Here is a 21370-nt window from a genome sequence, read left to right as displayed (position 1 = left end):
TTTATAGCAGCTTTCACATATATGAATTAGACTGTGAATCAAGGAGAGTGAGAGAAGAGCATGACACATGTATGAAGCATGACAAGCTACTGAGAAATGAAAATTAAATAAGAAAGAAAAATAACAGGAAAGAAGACACTTACTCTGGTGTTTGCATGTTTCTCTTTTCCCTAAAAACAAAACAAAATTTATGAATTAAATAATAGCATTGATAGTTGGAACATTAAATCTATCTGCTGATGGAAACAGTACATGATGTGGAAATGCTTACTGTTACCACCAAATTAAGTTGGTAGCATTTGCCACCAGGTTAATGATAAGAACTGGATGAGCACACACAGAGCTGTTGATACTGATGACAGACAGACAACCACTCCCACACACAAGTGAATGAAAATGCAAGTTAAGGAAAAAGCTTCTGGCTAAAATAAATACTATGACAAAATAAAATCAGGGTACATGTAAGAGATGGAAGAAACTACGTTACTTGCTGCTTTTGTTTCATATGTTTGGCTTTTATAACCTTAAATTCAATTTAGGTCCTTGGCAATATTTATTTTACTAGTGTTAGGGTCTTTAAAATTAATGTTCAGTGAATGAAAATTTTAGTCCAATTAAATAATTGTCCTGAATTGGTGGGTCCTTTATTTTTATTTTACTTCTTTTGTGCATGGATGATTTAACCATTTTGAATAGAACTACAGTCCCTAAATCCATTCTCTTGGAGATTACTATTAATTTTAAAGCATGTTTAGATGGAAAACAGTATAATATATATATTAAATATTTCTGCTCATCTGTTTAAAAAGTGTTTTTATGAACTGAATGACTCTTCTACAGAATGCTTTCATATGAATTACAATCTCAGAAAAATCTACAATTACTAATTAAAGTACTCACACTCCTTCCCGTCGGCAGCACATGATATAAGCAAGTATTAGAAAAAGCACCAGTGCTACTGCCGAGGGCACTGCCAGTGTAATTAGGAAATCCGAATAATAGTCTTTGCTTTTCAGTGTATCAGGTGGTGGTTTATACTCTCCACCATCAGGTAATATTCCCTCTCCACGGATCACTTCCTGATAAGTGGAAACTTGTTTTGTTTTATCAACCTGATACAAAAGAAAGACAATTACATAACCAATTAACAAATGTATGTAGAAAATGAAAAGAATTTTAACCAATCATAAATCAGAAAAAGCAACACTATACAGCACAGCCTTTCAAATTATATGAAATCTCACATCTCCATTTATTTTCCAAAGACTTTTTCACGTAAGGTATTTCATTGTCTTAATTCCCATTAAAGATCAAATCACAGAAAATGCTCATTGACCACTGCTGTGACTACACCAAAATGGTGATAATTTGTTATGTGAACTGGACTGAGACCACCAATTAATTTTATTTAAGACACTGAATAGCTACCAAATAACAGAAGAGGTCAATGAGCATATAATAAAACTCTGAAAAATTATCGAAGTCAGAAAGCTACCAAATAACCATTTCCTGGTCAATATCAACCAGGGCAAGCTTTTGTACTAGAGCTAGGGAAATTGTACAGTCAAAACTTTTTTTGATGAAAAATTATGATTCAGTGATACAAAAACAATTCTCAAATTAGTGTCAATTTAATCAAATTGTTTATGGGGGGGGAACACCCCCAACATTCTGAAAACCTGAAATGTTTCATTTGGATATTTTCAAAATGAAAGTTTTGATTTTATTTGAAATAACTTCTAATTTCAAATTTTCCTTTGATTCTAAAAAGAAATAAAATACAAAAAGAAACACTGACAATTCATTTTTTTAACTTTTTGATTGGCTGAAAATTTCAAAATTTTCGTTTCTGGTTTAAGCGGAAAAATTTTTTTTGGAACTTCCATTGAACCAAAGAAACCCATTATTCACCCTTCTCTTCTTGTAACATAAAGCAGAAAGGGTGTATAGATCCCATTATTAATTCCCTCAGACATCCAATTCCCCAGCTTTTGATTAAGTAATATTTATCCTGCTTCTGTTCAATTATTCATCCCACTCACACTTCCAAAGTGTACTGTATGTCACTAGAAAGTAGAGGAAAGAAGCAATGTAGCACTTTCAAACCCTACTAAAGGGGGGGAAATTAAGGTAATCAACCACTGTATAACAGTAAAGCTCTATTTAGTATTAACTTCACAATAAGTGATTTTGAATCTAATTGTATGCCCTGGATGTGCTTGTGCCCTTTCGATCTCAATATAAAATAAAATAATCCCATATAGTAACGTATATGAACTAGTAGACTTCAGAATATAATTAATACATAAGGTGAATGTTTCTTTCATTCATTTAAATCTAGGTAACAACAAACTCATTCATTTCATTAGATGAAATATTGCCTTATCAATTATTGAATAATTTAGAAGACCAGCATAAAGTGACAAATTAAAACTTAAAAAGACAAATATTAAAAAAAGATTACTAAAATATTTATTCACTAGCTGAATAGTTGTACAAATGAAAACAGTAATTTTAAAAAATTGTTGACTAGAAGACCATTATCTCCAAATAATCTGAGATCACTAAAAATAGATATTTTAAAAGCACTTTTGAAGACTCATTCTAAACATTGCCATAGCACAAGATAGATATTTTTGATCAGTCATATAAATGAAGTTAGAGAATCTATTCAAAGTTCTGGTTTCACCAAATTAAAGAAATTTTGCTGATCTTCAGATATATTGTAAATAACACTTCGACTAACTCACTCATTTTGCATTCTTTTATTTTACATAAGGAAGTGTGACAAAGTTCCTCCTCTACCTTAGTGGGTCTTGCGCTTATTGGCGGATTTGCTTGCCTTGGAGCTTCATGGCAGCCCTCAGTTTGGCTGTTTCCGTGAACCCACAGGCCAGGTCATCTCTTCCTGTGTCTGACCAGGAGTTGGGAGGTTTGGGGGGAACCCAGGCCCACCCTCTACTCCAGGTTCCAGCCCAGGGCCCTGTGGAATGCAGCTGTCTAGAGTGCCTCCTGGAACAGCTGTGCGATAGCTACAACTCCCTGGCCTACTTCCCCATGGCCTCCTCCCAACACCTTCTTTATCCTCAGCATGGGACCTTCCTCCTAATGTCTGATAATGCTTATACTCTTCAGTCCTCCAACAGTATGCGTTCTCAGTCTCAGCTCCTAGCGCCTCTTGCTCCCAGCTCCTTACACGCGCACCACAAACTGAAGTGAGCTCCTTTTTAAACCCAGGTGCCCTGATTAGCCTGCCTTAATTGATTCTAGCAGCTTCTTGATTGGCTGCAGGTGTTCTAATCAACCTGTCTTAATTGTCTCCAGAAAGTTCCTGATTGTTCTGGAACCTTCCCTGTTACAATACCCAGGGAAAAGGGACCTACTTAACCTGGGGCTAATATATCTGCCTTCTATTACTCTCCTGTAGCCATTCGGCCTGACCCTGTCACAGAAATAAGATTAAATATATAAATGTATTTATTAAGAAATAGATCAATAGCAAATATCAGATTACTGTAATATAAAAATGTCCTTTGAATTTATTTTATTAAACACTAATTTTTGTTATTTGATAAAATAAATTCAAAATCCTACTTTTATATTACAACAATCTGATTATTGGCTATTGATATATTTCTTAATAAATACATTTATATATTACGCACATTTCTTAAATACCAGAAAGTAAACCCTGCCTGTGTTGCATGAATGTGTTATGAATGACAGGAAAAAGGTTGTAGGATGTCTCTCCTACCTGTTCCTTTGCCCCTAGTTGGTATTCAAAGGAAGTGAAACTGGATACAGTACTGAGGGGGGCATAGTCTGCTCCTGCCTCTCAGCCACTAGCACTAACCACTGCATTCAGCAGTATGTGCTTGCCAGGGATGTACAGATCCATCCCAAAGGACAAGAAATGGTTACTTGCAGTAATTGTTTTTTTGAGATGTGATGGAGCCATGTATTCTACTTAAGTGTGTGTGCACCCAGTGCACTGGAGCCAGAGAATTTTGTCTAGTAGTACCCATAGAGGGGCGGTATTCACACTGATGGCCATAGTCCCTCCCTGGCTATATGAGGCAGCACTGCCCTGAGCCCCCTCAGTTCCTTGGCACCAAGTGCCCAAAAACTAGACTCCAATACAGAGGGGACAGAGGATCAGTCATGGGGTACACATATGCATCACATCTTGAAGAACCACATTTACAGTAAGTAACTGTTTCTTCTTTTTCAATTAGATGCAGCTGAGTATTCTACTTAGGTGATTTGCAAGCAGTACCCACCCCAGGAGGCAGGGCTCCAAGTCCACCTAAACAAGGATTGCAGGACTGCCCCCTACCAAAGCTTGCATCTGCCCTGAAAGATGTGGTAATGGCATAACAGTTCATAACTGTACGTATGGATAACCATGTAGCAGCCCTGAAAATGTCCAAGGTTGGGACATCACTGAGGAACGCTATTGACACAGCTTGCGCTCTCACCCACTGAAGCCATTTCATATGCAATCTTGATACAGGAGGATATCCATTTAGAGAGAGTCTGTGAAGTGACCTCTTGCCCCTTCATACAATCTGCATATGACACAAATAGCTGAGGCACAGCATGAAACGGTTTAGTCCTGTCCAGACAGAAGGCTAAACATCACCTGACATCTAATGAATGAATGTACTGCTCCTCTGGAGATGAACACAGCTTAGGAAAGAACACTGGTAAATATACCACCTGGTTCAAATGAAACCGAGAAACCACTTTAGACAAAATTTTCAGGGTGTTGTTGTAAAGTCACTTTATCGGTAGAGAATTGTGTGCATGAAGGTTCTGCCATCAGAGCCTGTAACTCACAGACTCTCCTTGCAGATGCTATCACTAACAGGAATGCAGTCTTCTGACACAAAAGCAGAAAGGGAGAAGATACCAGGGGCTCAAACGAAGGTCCCATTAAAACCACTAGGACCTTGTTAAAGTGCCACAGAGGAATCAGCTCACTGACTGGAGGATGGAGATAAAGAAGTCCCTTTAAGAATCTTGCTACTGTGGCACTGGAGAAGATTGATCGTCCCTGAATAGGGGGATGAAACACTGATATTGCTGCCAAATGTACTCTCAATGAGCTAAGCACAAGGCCCAGTGTCTGAAGGTGCAGCAAGTACTCAAAGTTATTCTGAATAGAAGGCAGCATTGGTTAAACTCTGCGGGCCAACAACCACACCAAAAACTGCTTCCATTTTGCCAAATAGGTTAAGCCCTGCATGAATACAAAATCTGTATCCACATCCGATCTGCGATCCGCAAAAATGATCCACAGATATCTGCATCCATGGATGCAAAGCAGATATCTGCAGTTTTGCAAGGCTCTGTGAATAGGCCATTCTGGTAGAGGGCTTTTTACCACTGAGTAGGACCTGTTGAACAGCCATGGAACACCACAATTCCTCCTTGTTTAGCCATGAAGCATACCATGAGATACAGGGAACTGAGTATGGGATTTAAAGTGTGACCATGACTCTTTGTGAGTAGGTTTGGATAGAGAGGAAAGGGTATGGGAGGCTGAACTGACAGTGCTAGAAGGCCAGAGAAACTGCACTGCGTCAGCCACACTGTGTCAATGAGAATGAGCCTTCAGCTTGAGGATGACCTGTGGAATGACTGGGATTGGGGGAAAAGCATACAGACGTGCTAACTGGAGCCAAGATAGAAGATGTCAAACAGGGAGTCCAGTCTCCCTCTTGAGAGCAGAACAGATGACATTTCCTGATGTTGCTTGTAACAAACAAGTTGATCATCGGAATGCCCTAAGCTGCAAAGACAACCCGGAGCACACTTGTCTTCAGGGACCACTCATGACTCAGGGAAAAATTCCTGCTGAGATGGTCTGTGAGATGATTCTGGACCCTGGGCAAGTGGTCAGCAATTGGTGTGATACCCTCCTCGATGAAGAACTGCCACAACCTGATTGCCTCTTGGCAGAGCATCCTCGAGTAAGTGCCCCTTTGCCTGTTCACATAATACATTGCGGTGTTTTATTGCAAGTATGTGAACGAACCACTGAGCCCCTGATACAGTTCAGAAAAGTGTGACATGCACCACAGATGGCCAGAAGCACTGGTAAGTTGATATGCAGTGAGGACTCCTGCTCTGACTACGGACCTTGAATGTACAGCAACGCCAGATATGCTTCCCATCTCATCAGGGAGACATTTGTGATAACCGATCTGGTTGATAAGGGCCAGATGAAGGGAACTCCCTGACAAACATTCTCTAGAAGTGTCCACCATTGCAAAGAGTCCAGGACCAGTGGAGGGAGACAGACCACTCTGTCCAAAGAGTGGTACAGTAAACTGTTCTGAGCCACATTTTAAGGGGGCAAAGGTGTGACCATGAAAACTGGAGCAACATATCTGCTTGCCTCAGGCACATCTGGACTGTCATAGAAGGCTGAGACTGCAGACTGAGGAAAAGGGGGTGAATCACTTGAAAACGGTCAGTTGGCACAAAATGCTCTCAAACTCAGTCTATGAGGCTCCAATGTATTCAATTTTCTGAGTGGGAAATTGACTCTTCGGTGTTTAGGATGAGACCCAGACAGTCAAGCAAGCACAGTGTAGTGTCAACACGGGAAAGGACTTCCTCTATGGGCCTGCTCCTCAGTAACCAGTTGTCCAGGTATGATAAAATGTGGAATCCTTCCTTCCTGAAGTATGCCATCCCCAGACCATGCATTTGGTAAAAACCTGAGGTGCAGAAGAGAAGCCAAAGGGAAGCACCATACACTGAAAATGGTGCTCTGCTATGATGAATCAAAGACATTTTCTGTGGCTTGGCAAAATCACCACAATGAAAGTAGGCATCCTGAAGGTCCAGAGCAGCAAACCTGTTGTTCTGAGAATGCGGGGAAGATAGTTGACAGAGTGACTATTCAGAACCTCATGTAGCTGATATATTTCATGAGGCTGTGCAGGTCAAGTATGGGTCTTATCACTCCCTTGGATTTGGGCACCAGAAAGTACGGGGAATAAAAGCCCTGACCCTGGTCTTCCAGCAAACCCTCCTCCACCATCCCCAAAGCCAATAGCTAGTGAACCTGCTCTCGTAAGGGGGGTCCCTGAAGAGGGTCAGGGAGGATAGGTGGCAGGGAGGCTGGAAAGGAACTGGAGGGCCCAGCCCAATCTGATGGTGCTTAGGACCCAGCTATTGGTGGTGATCAAACCCCAAGCATTGTTTGGAGACAGACTGGATCTCTTTCACGTTAGGGGTGGGGAGAAGACAGTGATGACTGGAATATTGCTCTGGACCAAAATGGTCCAGAAGGACATGTCCAGAAGGACAGGGAGGAAAGGTGAGGGCTGCTGGGGGAAGGTGTGTTGACTGGCCAAACTCTGCTCCCAAATGCTGCCTCCTCTGGGACCTATGCCCCTTTCTGGGGAAGTCCCTGCTGTCGTGGGGTTAGGATGTGGGTGGGGTGGCTGCCCAAACGTGCAGTGAGAACGATGCTATTGCTGTTGTTGTTGACCACTGTAGTGGTGCCTCTGCACTGCACTAGAGTCCTTGAAGGAGTGCAGAGTCTCATCTATCTTGTCCGAAAAAAAGCACTCGGTTGCACATAGGGAGAATGCCTGAATTCTACAGCCAGGATGCCCTTCTCATAGTCACTGCTGAGGCCATCACTCTGGTGATGTATCCGTGACATCCAGTGTGGACTGCAATGAAGTTTTAGCTACCAAGCAGCCATCAGTGATAAATGCCTGAAATTCCTCAGGCAGCTGGTCCACACACTTAGACATAGCCATCCAGTTCACAAAAATCAGATTTGGACAGGAATACCTTCTGATTAGCAATGCGTATTTGCAAGAAAGAGAAGGTGTCAATCTTCTTACCCGTCATATTCATCCGTTTAGTCCTTATCCTTGGGAGTGGATTTAAATGTGCCCTGCCAGGCTCTATCATTCACTGCAGTTACATCTAGGGAATCTGGAGCCAGATGTGAGTAAAAATCCTCAAATCCCTACACCAGAATGAAGAAGCATTTCTCCATGCACTTCACAGTAGGCAATACCAAAGCTGGCACACTCCAGAGAACCTTAGCAGCCTCTAGGAGCACATCATTAATAGGGACAGCGACTCTCCCCAGGGCAGACTGCTGCAGGATATCCAACAACTTATGGGTATTCTCCTGCAAGAACTCTGCTTGAATACCCATGGAAGCAGCCAGGTACCACTGAAGATCCTGGTACACCTTGAAATCCTCCAGTACCAACAGAGAAGAAGAGCCAGGCACTCTGGAATCGTCTGGGGATGAAAATGAAGCAGTTAACTGTGCCAGGGCCAAATCCTGCTACAGGACTGACAGATCTAGATGGGATGATACTGATGGCTCTTCAGGAGGAAGGTTCACCTTGGGCCTGTGGCAGATTGATGGTAACCACCACAGACCTGCCCAGTGATCTTGCCTTAGAGTAAGATGAGAAGTGGGAGCTACATGACTGAGGCGTATCCCATGCATTCCATGGAGGCCACTGATATGGGTAAGTCATTGGTGATCAGTAGGCCCCATCCCATGAATGGCCCCCACTGAGGGTCAGGTGATGGAGTGCAAGAGGAGAAAGATCTCAACCTGAATGCCAAAGAGTCCTGGGCTTTGGGGATAAGGTAGAGCTAGCCTTGAGGGATAGAGCAACCAGTCTGACTCATCTGTAGCCCAGAATGAACAGGTGTAGAGGATGGAAATGGTACTGCCGGCATCAAGTATGTCTCCATCATTTCCAGTGCCAGAAACAGAGCCAATCCTGAAGTTGGCACTGGTACCAAGGTGAGAGACTGCTGAAGTGGAGGGCGGTGAGTGCACCATGGTAACACATTGCTGGCGCTGACAGCAGGGATGCCAAAGAAGTTCCCTTGTGCCAAGCCCGGCCCCCACCAGACTTCCACTGTGGAAGACAAACATTGGGGTACAGTGCTGACAGGGTTCACTCACTGGGTATAAATTATGCAGGCCTGGCAAAGTCCTGGACCAAGGGAGAGGTCAAGACATAAAGGCAGAGGAAGTAAGTTGCTGCCCAATACAATGCTGACACAGAAAAAGTTGGTGCTGGAATAGCCTTCATTGGTACTGGATTCAACCGATGCCCTGGAGCCAGAACCAGAATTGACAGTACGGGGTCTCTGACCTTCCTGCGTGGTACCTGGGAGCAGTTGATGGGACCTGCTGCATCCTGTGCAGTGGCGTTCACACCATGCTAGTCCAGACTCCTTCTGGAGGAGGCAGATGAGTCCCCAAGTGATTTGGAGTGACCTCGATCAGTCTTAAGTGACCTTTTCCTGGGCGCACTTGACTGAAAGCAACTCCCCTGTCTCTTTGGAGAGGCACCAGCTCCAGAGTCTGAAGTGGCAGCACCTTCAGAAGCAAGGGCAATCTCTGATCCAACCTCAGTGCAGAAGCAGGCCACATTGCCTGGTCGAGCAAGTGCTGCTTTAGATGAAGATCCCTTGCCACCCCAAATTGAATACGACTCCTTGACATAGGTTTCCCCTAATCACAGCAAGCATCATGTATGGGGATTATTGTTGGGGATCGCTCCCCCACATGACCGACAATGTTTAAACCCTAGTTAAACTAAAGCTAACTAACACTAAATCTAACTGTCACTACACTAAGAGTACTAATTAACTATACCACAACTAGAAAACTCACTAAGATATAGAGAGATTGTGAGGTTAGGAACCATACAGAACCCCAACTCCAGCCACAGGTAGTAAGAAGGAACTGAAGGGGGTTGTAGTGGCGCCGCCTCATATAGTCAGAGGAGGGACTTTGGCCATGAGGCGCAAGTGCCACCCCTTCTAATGGTACTGCTGGCAAAATTCTCTGGCTCTGCTCTGTGTGCACATGCACCTAAGTGGAATACGGGGCTACATCTACTTGAATAAGTACTGAAAGCACATCGATACCAAATTGTAATTGCCATGACTTTTTTCCTTCCCAATGACACTAAATCATGAGATTTAGTTTATCTGCTGTCACTCCCAAATTTTTCATCAATTCACTGTTTACAGAGATTTGCTTCCTTGCCCACCAGCAATTTTTATCTAAAGCCAAGTCAACACTAGAGACCTTACAGCGGTACAACTGTACCAATGCAGCTGCGCCTGTGTAAGATCGCCTGTGTAGCCACTCTATGCCAATCGGAGAGAGCTCTCCCGTTGACATAATTAAACCACCCCCAACAAAAGATGATAGCTATGTTGGCAGGAAAAGCTTTCCCGCTGACATAGCACTGTGCATACTACCACTTATGCCAGTGAAACTTATGTCGCTCAGGGGGTGGTTTTTTTCACATCCCTGAGCGACATACGTTTTGTTGACATAAGTGGTCATGTAGGCATGGCCTAAGATGCTTGTTACCAGAAGTATTATTTTACTTTTATTATTACTGAATTTCATCTCATTGCATTCAGTTGACTGTTCTAATCTTTCCCTGCGACTTCGCAGTTTTGTAACATCATTCTCCTGCTACATGTCCAGTTTTGCTACTCTGAAACCTGGTATATTCAATGAATGTTAATTTTACATCTATCTAGACCATTAATGAAATAAAGTTGGATTGGTTTAAATGTCTGGCCTTTTGTGGTGAATCACGACTACCAATGTGATATATGCCATCATGTGCCAGCAATGCCCCTCTGCCATGTACATTGGTCAAACTGGACAGTCTCTACGTAAAAGCATAAATGGACACAAATCAGACGTCAAGAATTATAACATTCAAAAACCAATTGGAGAACACTTCAATCTCTCTGGTCACTCGATTAGAGACCTGAGGGTGGCTATTCTTCAACAAAAAAATTTCAAAAACAGACTCCAACCAGAGACTGCGGAATTGGAATTAATCTGCAAATTGGATACAATTAACTTAGGCTTGAATAGAGACTGGGAATGGATGAGTCATTACACAAAGTAAAACTATTTCCCCATGTTATTTCTCCCCCCCACCCCACGCCCCCACTGTTCCTCAGATATTCTTGTTAACTGCTGGAAATAGCCTACCTTGCTTATCAGCATGAAAGGTTTTCCTCCCTCCCCCCCGGGTTCATCTTAAGTGATCACTCTCCTTACAGTGTGTATGATAAAACCCATTGTTTCATAGATTCATAGATACTAAGGTCAGAAGGGACCACTCTGATCATCTAGTCCGACCTCCTGCACAGCGCAGGCCACAGAATGTCACCCACCACTCCTATGAAAAACCTCACCCATGTCTGAGCTATTGAAGTCCTCAAATCATGGTTCAAAACTTCAAGGAGCAGAGAAGCCTCCCTCCAGTCAACCATGCCCCATGCTACAGAGGAAGGCGAAAAACCTCCAGGGCCTCTCCAATCTGCCCTGGAGGAAAATTCCTTCCCGACCCCAAATATGGCAATCAGCTAAACCCTGAGCATATGGGCAAGATTCACCAGCCAGATACCCAGGAAAGAATTTTCTATAGTAACTCAGATCCCATCCATCTAATATCCCATCTCAGGGGATTTGGCCTATTTACCCTGAATATTTAAAGATCAGTTACTTACCAAAATCCCATTATCCCATCATACCATCTCCTCCATAAACTTATCGAGTAGAATCTTAAAACCAGATAGATCTTTTGCCCCCACTGCTTCCCTTGGAAGGTTATTCCAAAACTTCACTCCTCTGATGGTTAAAAACCTTCGTCTGATTTCAAGTCTAAACTTCCTGGTGGCCAGTTTATACCCATTTGTTCTTGTGTCCACATTGGTGCTGAGCTGAAATAATTCCTCTCCCTCTCCTATATTTATCCCTCTGATATATTTATAGAGAGCAATCATATCTCCCCTCAACCTTCTTTTAGTTAGGCTAAACAAGCCAAGCTCCTTAAGTCTCCTTTCATAAGACAAGTTTTCCATTCCTCGGATCATCCTAGTAGCCCTTCTCTGTACCTGCTCCAGTTTGAATTCATCCTTTTTAAACATGGGAGACCAGAACTGCACACAGTATTCTAGGTGAGGTCTCACCAGTGCCTTGTATAACGGTACTAAAACCTCCTTATCCCTACTGGAAATGCCTCTCCTGATGCATCCCAAAACCGCATTAGCTTTTTTCACAGCCATATCACATTGGCAGCTCATAGTCATCCTATGATCAACCAATACTCCAAGGTCCTTCTCCTCTTCCGTTACTTCTAATTGATGCGTCCCCAGCTTATAACTAAAATTCTTGTTATTAATCCCTAAATGCATAACCTTACACTTCTCACTATTAAATTTCATCCTATTACTATTACTCCAGTTTACAAGGTCATCCAGATCCTCCTGTATAATATCCCGATCCTTCTCCGAATTGGCAATACCTCCCAGCTTTGTATCATCTGCAAACTTTATTAGCACACTCCCACTTTTTGTGCCAAGGTCAGTAACAAAAAGATTAAATAAGATTGGTCCCAAAACCGATCCCTGAGGAACTCCACTGGTAACCTCCCTCCAACCTGACAGTTCGCCTTTCAGTAGGACGCGTTGCAGTCTCCCCTTTAACCAATTCCTTATCCACCTTCTGATGTTCATATTGATCCCCATCTTCTCCAATTTAACTAATAATTCCCCATGTGGCACGGTATCAAATGCCTTACTGAAATCTAGGTAAATTAGATCCACTGCATTTCCTTTATCTAAAAAATCTGTTACTTTTTCAAAAAAGGAGATTAGGTTGGTTTGGCACGATCTACCTTTTGTAAAACCATGTTGTATTTTGTCCCATTTACCATTGACTTCAATGTCCTTAACTAATTTCTCCTTCAAAATTTTTTCCAGGACCTTGCATACTACAGATGTCAAACTAACTGGCCTGTAGTTACCTGGATCACTTTTTTTTCCTTTCTTAAAAATAGGAACTATATTAGCAATTCTCCAATCATTCGGTACTATTCCTGAGTTTACAGATTCATTAAAAATTCTTGCTAATGGGCTTGCAATTTCAGGTGCCAATTCCTTTAATATTCTTGGATGAAGATTATCTGGGCCCCCCGATTTAGTCCCATTAAGCTGTTTCAGTTTCGCTTCTACCTCTGATATGGTAATATCTACCTCTATATCCTCCTTCCCATTTGTCATGCTACCATTATCCCCAAGATCCTCTTTAGCCTTATTAAAGACTGAGGCAAAGTATTTGTTTAGATATTGGGCCATGTCTAGATTATCTTTAACCTCCGCTCCATCCTCAGTGTTAAGCGGCCCCACTTCTTCCTTCTTAGTTTTCTTCTTATTTATATGGCTATAGAACCTTTTACTATTGGTTTTAATTCCCTTTGCAAGGTCCAACTCTACTCGACTTTTAGCCTGTCTCACTTTATCCCTACATCTTCTGACCTCAATTAGGTAGGTTTCCTTGCTGATCCCTCCCATCTTCCACTCCCTGTATGCTTTCTGCTTCTTCATAATCACCTCTCTAAGATGCTTGCTCATCCAGCTTGGTCTACAACTCCTTCCTATGAATTTTTTCCCCTTTCTTGGGATACAGGCTTCCGATAGCTTCTGCAGTTTTGATTTAAAGTAATCCCAGGCCTCAACTGCCTTTAGATCCATAAGTTCTTCAGTCCAATCCACTTCCCTAACCAATTGCCTTAATTTTTGAAAGTCAGCCCTTTTGAAATCAAAAACCCTAGTTGCAGATTTATTTTTGTTAATCCTTCCATTTAGTTTGAACTGAATTAGCTCATGATCACTTGAGCCAAGATTGTCCCCTACAACCATTTCTTCTATGAGGTCCTCGCTACTCACCAAAATTAAATCTAAAATGGCATCCCCTCTAGTCGGTTCAGCAACTACTTGTTGAAGGAATCCATCAGCTATCGCATCTAGGAAAATCTGAGCCCTATTATTATTACTAGCACTGGTCCTCCAGTCTATATCTGGGAAGTTAAAGTCTCCCATGATCACGCAGTTTCCATTAGTATTTACTTTATTAAAGACATCAAAAAGGGCTCTATCCATAACCAAATTAGATCCCGGAGGTCTATAGCACACCCCAAGCACTATCATAGGAGAGGCTTTACTAGTTTTCTTCCCCAATGTAATTTTTGCCCAGACAGACTCTGTCTTATCCATTGCATCGCTTCTTATTTCTTTATATTCTAACTCATCGTTGATATACAATGCTACTCCACCCCCTTTACCTTTGTTTCTGTCTTTCCTAAACAGCACATACCCTTCAATACCTGTAGTCCAGTCATGACTACTATTCCACCATGTTTCTGTTATCCCTATAATATCTGGTTTCACTTCCTGCACCAGTAGCTCTAGTTCCTCCATTTTGTTACCTAGACTCCTCGCATTGGTGTATAAACATCTTAATTTTTGCTGTTTGGCCTCGCTCACATTTTGTACCCTATTAGGCACAGTCATTCTACAGCCATTATAACCTATTAGACTAGTATCCACACCGCCCTCGCTCCTTATATACATTCTCCTACCCATGGCTGTATCCTTTCTTACTTCATCTTCTTCCCTCTCAATGCTAAAATCTGGCGTGGAGATTTTCCGGACATCTCCCATCCATCTCCCCCCAATTCCTAGTTTAAAGCTCTCTTTATCAGTTGTGCCAGCCTCGATCCTAGAAGTCTATTTCCTTCCCTACTCAGATGAAGTTCATGTTCTCTGTGTGTGTATATCAATCTCAAGTGAGCATTTAAAGACTTATCATAATACACCAACGTCTCATTTGAGTACTTGACTTTGCAATATAAATGTTGTTTTAATATAGGTTTTTCTTAATGTAGTTTCCTTTTTTAAAAGGAAAAAAGCAAAATACAAATTCTATTTCATGCAACTGTAATACCCCTCCCCTCATGCATCTTCATCAGGGTTTGAACCCTGAACCTTCAGCACTGAGCAGAACACTTTTGTATTCTGGGGAGAAAGAAATGTATTGGCACCATGAGCTGGGTCGGGAGGAGTGGTTACAGGAAGCCCAGCCCTCTCACAGACTTTTGGGAACTCCTGCCCCTGTGGAGCTCCCGAGGGAGGCAGATAGGTGGGGGTATGTGTTCAATGCCAGGAGGTGTGTGGTCAGACGGAGGGAAATATGAATCAACTTTCTCCTTAACTCTACTTGCTGCTATGGGAGCTGCTCTGGCAGCTACCAGATGTTCCCAGTACACTGTGTGATGAGGCGCTGGAAACAGCACTGGCCTTAGAATGTTCATGTTCAGTTATTATTGTGGCAGGCTGCCAAAAAATTCCTGATCAGTGCAAACAGAAGGGAAATGACTGAGTTATTAATTGTAAAACTTTCAAACCTGAACAAAATTTCATTGAACAAGCAAAAGGCACATCTATAGCCCCATGACTTTGTCCCTGCTGAATTTCAAAGGCCTGCTGCAAACAATGGAGGTATCAAAACTTCTTTAAAAAAACTGCAAGAATCACACAGGCCCACTTCTGCTTCACTACCCAGTGTCAGCAACTCTTGTCAGGCCTGAATTGTTGTTAGACACCTTTGTACAGATATCCCTAATTTATGCTTATTTTTTCAGCAATAGACACCAGAAACAGTGGATATTTTATGGATCTTCCTTTTGCAATAATTGTCATTTTTACAGTTTTTAGGCAACCTTCCTGATTCAAAATGTATTGAAAGACAGAGGATCGGTGATCTACTGGACTGCACATGGTCAGGTAATTAGGTGCGTTTACGTTTTAAATCCCTGTTCTGATAATCTCTCCAAAAAAATCCTGGTAAAACATTTCACCTCTTTTCTTCAGTTTCCTCATTTGTGAAATGGGGATAATGCTTATTAACATACCTCTGAGGAGCATGTAAAGATAAATTAATATTTGTAAATGCAATGAAAATAAGAAGTTCTATGTGTGTTAAGTATTACCAGGTGATTCAGTTTATTCTGCTTGCTCTTTTAAAATTTCTGCACACTTCTCATTTGGCCCTACTGAGATACGGGCTTTACTAAACATTCCCTCACCATCTTTGTTTAACATTGTTTGCATTACATTCTTCCCATTCCTCGATTTCTTTGCTTTTTGTTTAAAACTGAGAAAAAACTAACCATTTTAAAAATTCAGCCCTTATCAGAATTATTCTCCTTCCCTGGGAAACAGTAGTCCTATTTTTTCCTTAATATTTCTCCTTTACTTGATAAACCTGAGGAAAATTTTCCAGTTTCGTTTGGCTCCAATAGTTAATCTTATTTTCATTTTCTGCCTCTTATGTAATGTGAGATGTTTATGTTCAGAAGTTTTTAACAATTTATAAACATTGCAACCGGGCGTGGTGGTGTATGCCTGTAATCCCAGCTAACTGGGAGGTTGAGGTCGGCAGATTGCTTGAGCTCAGGGGTTCTGGGCTCCGGTGCGCTATGCTGATTGAGCATCCAGTGCCTCTGACAGCCTAGCCAGCAGGTGGCTGAAGGAATGGCTAAAACAACACAAATAATCAAGGTGATTCAAGGATAAACATTGCTAAATTACTCAACTCAGTATGTTGTTAACTGATGTACATTTTTTTTTTAGGTTAATGAGTTAGACCTAGGCATATTAGTGCAGTGAATTAATGAACCAGACATTCATTTATGGGTTCAAATCCTACGTAAGTCATCACAAAGGAAACTGAATTTGGTGGTTTTAGTCTTGCCTACACTATAATACACTTCTTGTCACATAGCAAAATCCCTCCACATTCTAGCAGTCTCTGCTAAAGGAAGAGTTAGTTATGGTCTGATCAGTCACAAGTGTGGTACATTTGGAAGAGTTGTTTGGTGAGGCTTGCAAAATACTTAGCCACACACTATGTCCAGCTCTAAGTAGCGCATTTACAAATACATCACTTCTTATGTTATCACAAAGTAACTCACCAAAGAGATTTTACACCAGTCAATATTGAACTGAGTACGAAATTTTTTATCACACGTTATTACAGGTTCCATTTCTTGGCTGCATCTCAGCTGATTTTGTGGATTTTCCACTTCTCGTAAGCATGAGGAGAATGGAACATCTGCACCAACCATAACATAGACACTGCAGAAAAAGATGCGTGACGAAGTGTCACCAGGATATCCATTAATAAATAAATATCTAATGAACACAGTCTAGTCCTCTGCATTCCAATAATCACCATAGTTCATTTCTAAAACAGCTAATTGTGTTTTATAGGCTATGACATCATTTTTTCCAATGTAGGCACAATGAATTGGGACCAAACTGTTTCTCTAGCTACTTATTACATTCCTGCTACTGCTTGAGTGTACTGTGTGATTATGACTAGCAGTTGTCAATTTTCATTAAAAAAAAGTTATGAAGCTCAAAGTTCAGGATTTTGAGGTAAAAACAGCAATAAATCATTGATAAAGTACTTTAGGAAGTTCTGTTAAAATAGTTCCATTTCATGTAAGAGAAAATTTTGCTCAGCATTGCATTCTTGAAAATTCACTTCTTCCCACGTATAAATTGTAAAATGTATTTGAAAATGCTTTAAATTAAAACTGCAATTTATTAATTTATTATTGATGCCAACCTGCCAAAACATCAAGCTTCTCTTAACAAATTCCACAATACAGTTATGCACTGTCAATACAAAATTTTGAAACATACTGAAAGCAGAGTGTGGGACAAAACAAACTGCTTTTAGTGTCAAAGTAAATAAAACAAGGGCTACTGTCCTGATACTATTATTCATTTTCATACTTATCTCAATTGAAATGAATAAATGAAACTATTACAGAATATAATCTGCTGCACCAGAAAGTCACAGAATCCAGGGACCTTGAAGATATTGTTCAATGAACAAACTTCACTGATACCTTACTGGGGGTTGGGCACCAGATTTTCTTTAGCTGCTGTTCAACTGTAATGACAGACTTCAAGAAGCCTCTCCATCAAAAAACATTAAAGGAAAATTTTGCTCAAAGCATATTTCTCCGGTAAGTTCTTATCAGCATATTAAAAAAAATACTCCTAAAACTTCTAATGCAAAGGCACGAGCCCCTTCCCAAGCAATATTAATCAGTAAACTCTAAATTTAAGAGCTATTGTATTGGAAGATGTAGCTTTAAATGTGCCTGTGATGTTTGGAACAGAATGCAGGTGAGCTAATTTTAAGTTTTGTGAGGTCTAAGTTGTAGAACTTCAGAGTCATGAATCAAAATTAGGCTCTGCAGTTAGTGGGATATAAAACTGGAATAGTAGATTAAGAGTCTTCTTTCCTTCCACCTGTTTTGTATGCAGGGAAAACTGTTAATGTTTCTTTGATTGTAAATTCCCAGCACCTAAGATCAAAAGACCTTGATCCCCCCATCTGGGGCCTCTGAGAACTTACATATTTTTAATATGTAATAACAATTTCCAAAAGTTTGTTCTTTAAAAAGTAACTTCCAAAAAGTCTTGAATGCCTAAAAGGAACATTAAACACTTCAGTGACACTTATTTTGAATGCTAAAGACTTATAAACAGATTAGATATAGATAGATAGATATTCATGTGCTTACCCCTCTTTCATATCATTAATAGGAAGTGGAACTCTGCCTCCCCTGTCTAGAGCTGAGGTGATGTTTATAGCATTCAAGCGCTCTGGTTGCCACACATTTTTCACTGCTCCAAGAAAATCTCCAAGAACCTCACTTGCTAACATTTCTTCTACATTCATGTTCTTTATGAAGAACTCCGCTTGATATGGTAAAGGAAAATCTAGTTGTGAAGGAAAAGAGTTGTGTCTTTACTACAAAAGATCTAAAATAGTGGTTAAGTACTGCACTACTGACTTATGAAAGAAGACTGAGGAGGGAGGCACCTTCCTAAAATCCTTTTATGATATCAAGTTATATTCTGAATCTGATCTGGCCACTCTTGTTTAATTATCAAACTATGTTTATTTATAATAGAACCAACTATTTTTTAAAAAACACTCAAGCTTTGCCCTATTTATGGAGCTATTGGCAACCTGCAAATAACCTGAGGGCTGATCCTCAGCTGATGTAAATCATCATAGTGCTGTGACTTCAATGAGCTTGACAATTTACATCTGCACAGGATCTGCCCCCTGAAGGCAACACTTAATCTGCTTTAAGTGAAGAAAATTGCAGCTACCCTTCTCTTGGGCAAAGAGGAGTGGCCTGAAATGACTACAAGTCCCAGCCTGCAATGTTTCATACACTGACCTGAGTGACATGAGATGATTCATTCAAGATGAAATATTGTAGGCTGGAACCTGTAAATGCAATAGGCCACAATTCCATGTTGAAACTGATGACAGCCTATATGGTAGGTCCCACTTTAGTTTCCTCCTGTCTAAGTAATCAGTAAATTCAAAATGCACAAACTGTCCACATCCACAATTAGAATGGTCTGCTAAATGTTAAGGAGAGCTGGGCAAATAACTGATTTTTCAGTTGGATGGCAGTTCTGAAATATGTTAAAAAATAAATCAGTTTGGTCAAACCAAATCTGATTTTTTTCTGACTTTTCATTTAATTGAGACATTCCATATAAGGTATATTTTAGAGCAGGAATTCAAACCTTTATCTCTTATATACCAGGTGAGTGCCCTAACCACTGGGCTAAATATTATAAGGGCAGTAGCAGAAGCAGCAGCATCACGACCATTACCACCACAACCTTCACCTCTTCTTCCTCTGGTTGTTTTGTGAATGGTCAAAATTATGAGTGTTAAATTCATAGATTCAGGTTGACCAAAACAGATTTTTCAGTGAAAACTCAATTTGCCTAAAAAACTTTGCCCAGTTCTACTTTTAAGCAGGATCATGGTGTTGGTATTTTTAAGGTGACTTATATTGTTCTCAGTTTTGAACAGTGACTTGTTTGCAACTTGGTTAACCTGAAACATCTACTTTTTTAAATGTAAAAGTTACCACAGAACATTGTCTGCGACACCTGAGTGCTGCAGTTTTATGTGCCACTATTTTTGTGGTACTATGCATTTGCATCCTGTGCACACTCATAAATTCAATATGCACATTTCATTTTTTCTCCATAGATAGATTTCTAAAAGCACCTAGAGGAGGCCAGGAGTAGTGGACAAGAGCTCTGATAAAATAAAAAGCCTTCTTTCAAATATTAAAGAAAAACCACAGGAATTTTCATTTTACAGGTCTCATTAACTAAAATTACATGTATTTATGTCTTGTTTTCTGATTTTACAGACTTCTGAATATTTTATTTACACTGTTACATATTGCAATCTTGTTACAAAAATTGAAGGGCACAGGTTTTCCTAAATGAATATCAAGATGCTTCATTTTTAAATCCTTTCCACTCTTCTTGGAGATGCTATTTGATTTTTTCACTTGGTTTATTTATTTAGTTTTGCACTGGGTTTTTAAATTTAGTAAAACAGGACTTTCACAATCTTTCATGATAAAACAGATGTTATTAGTTAAGTATGAGGGTCTATTGTACAAATCAACATAGTAACATTATGAAAATGAAAGGGATGTTCACACTGGAGAAAATTTGAGGAGAAAAAATGTACGCAAAAAATTGTTGCCTGGCATTTTTCCTTGTTTCTTTTGCTACTTTTAGAATAGATAGATGCTTTGTGATCACATACCAGTTTTCTTTCTGAGTTTTTATGACATCTGTCTAACTGTGGAAGTGATTGTCACACATTCAGCATTATGATTTAACTATAGTGAATCATTTCACAATTACCTAAATGCATTTGGGGGTGATTTTCTTCCTCTGGTGATACATCAGCTATTGACCTCTATATGTTGTGGAGACTTAGCAATAAAATAAGTAGTAAATTCAAGAGGCATATCAAAGTTAAAAGCCTTTGTGTTACTTTTAAAATCTAGGGAATGAAGGCTTTGTATTCCAGTGCCCTGAGCCATCCGGCTCTGATTCTGCAATGCACTTAAGCACATGCTGTAAGTTAAGCAAATGAGCAGTTCCATTAAAGTTAATGGAACTAACCACATGCATAAAGTTAAGTATGTGCTTAAATGCATTGCTGGATTGAGGCCAAAATGCTCAGCACACTACACTGTTGGTCCCTATGACAATTTGAAAAGGAAGAAGAAAAAAGCCACTATTGCTTTGTAAAAAGAAAAGGAGTACTTGTGGCACCTTAGAGACTAACCAATTTATTAGAGCATAAGCTTTCGTGAGCTACAGCTCACTTCATCAGATGCATATTGCTTTGTGGAACCCATATGTTTTTCTGATAATGAAACATATTCTCTACTCAATGTAAGTATTACACTGCCAGTGACAAGAATAGGAGTTCTGTATGTGGAATAGGAGATAACATATCCAATGTGTTTACATAATAAACTAAAAGAATGTAGAGAAGCTGCTCCCAGAAAAAAGCAGCAGTAGGTAAGGATTTTTATTTGCAGGGGGTGCC

General features: G+C 40.4%; 1 protein-coding gene across 14 annotated transcripts in view; it reads right to left on the bottom strand.

The window, feature by feature from the left end:
• SGCE (sarcoglycan epsilon) overlaps positions 1–21370 on the bottom strand; it is a 66722-nt gene that overhangs the window by 17093 nt on the left and 28259 nt on the right. For 10 of the 14 annotated variants that reach the window (XM_038392832.2, XM_038392835.2, XM_038392837.2 and 7 more), the window contains 4 exons: positions 18495–18693; positions 16866–17028; positions 901–1112; positions 144–170 (listed from right to left, as the gene is read on the bottom strand). In XM_038392832.2, the coding sequence (XP_038248760.1) occupies positions 144–170; positions 901–1112; positions 16866–17028; positions 18495–18693 (601 nt within the window). The remainder of the gene's footprint in view (positions 1–143; positions 171–900; positions 1113–16865; positions 17029–18494; positions 18694–21370) is intronic. The other 4 variants (XM_038392834.2, XM_043509284.1, XM_043509286.1 and 1 more) reach the window with 1 other exon arrangement.

This window comes from Dermochelys coriacea, chromosome 2 (assembly GCF_009764565.3).
Source record: "Dermochelys coriacea isolate rDerCor1 chromosome 2, rDerCor1.pri.v4, whole genome shotgun sequence".
NCBI lineage: Eukaryota > Metazoa > Chordata > Testudines > Dermochelyidae > Dermochelys > Dermochelys coriacea.
This window is presented reverse-complemented; position numbering and strand designations above follow the sequence as displayed.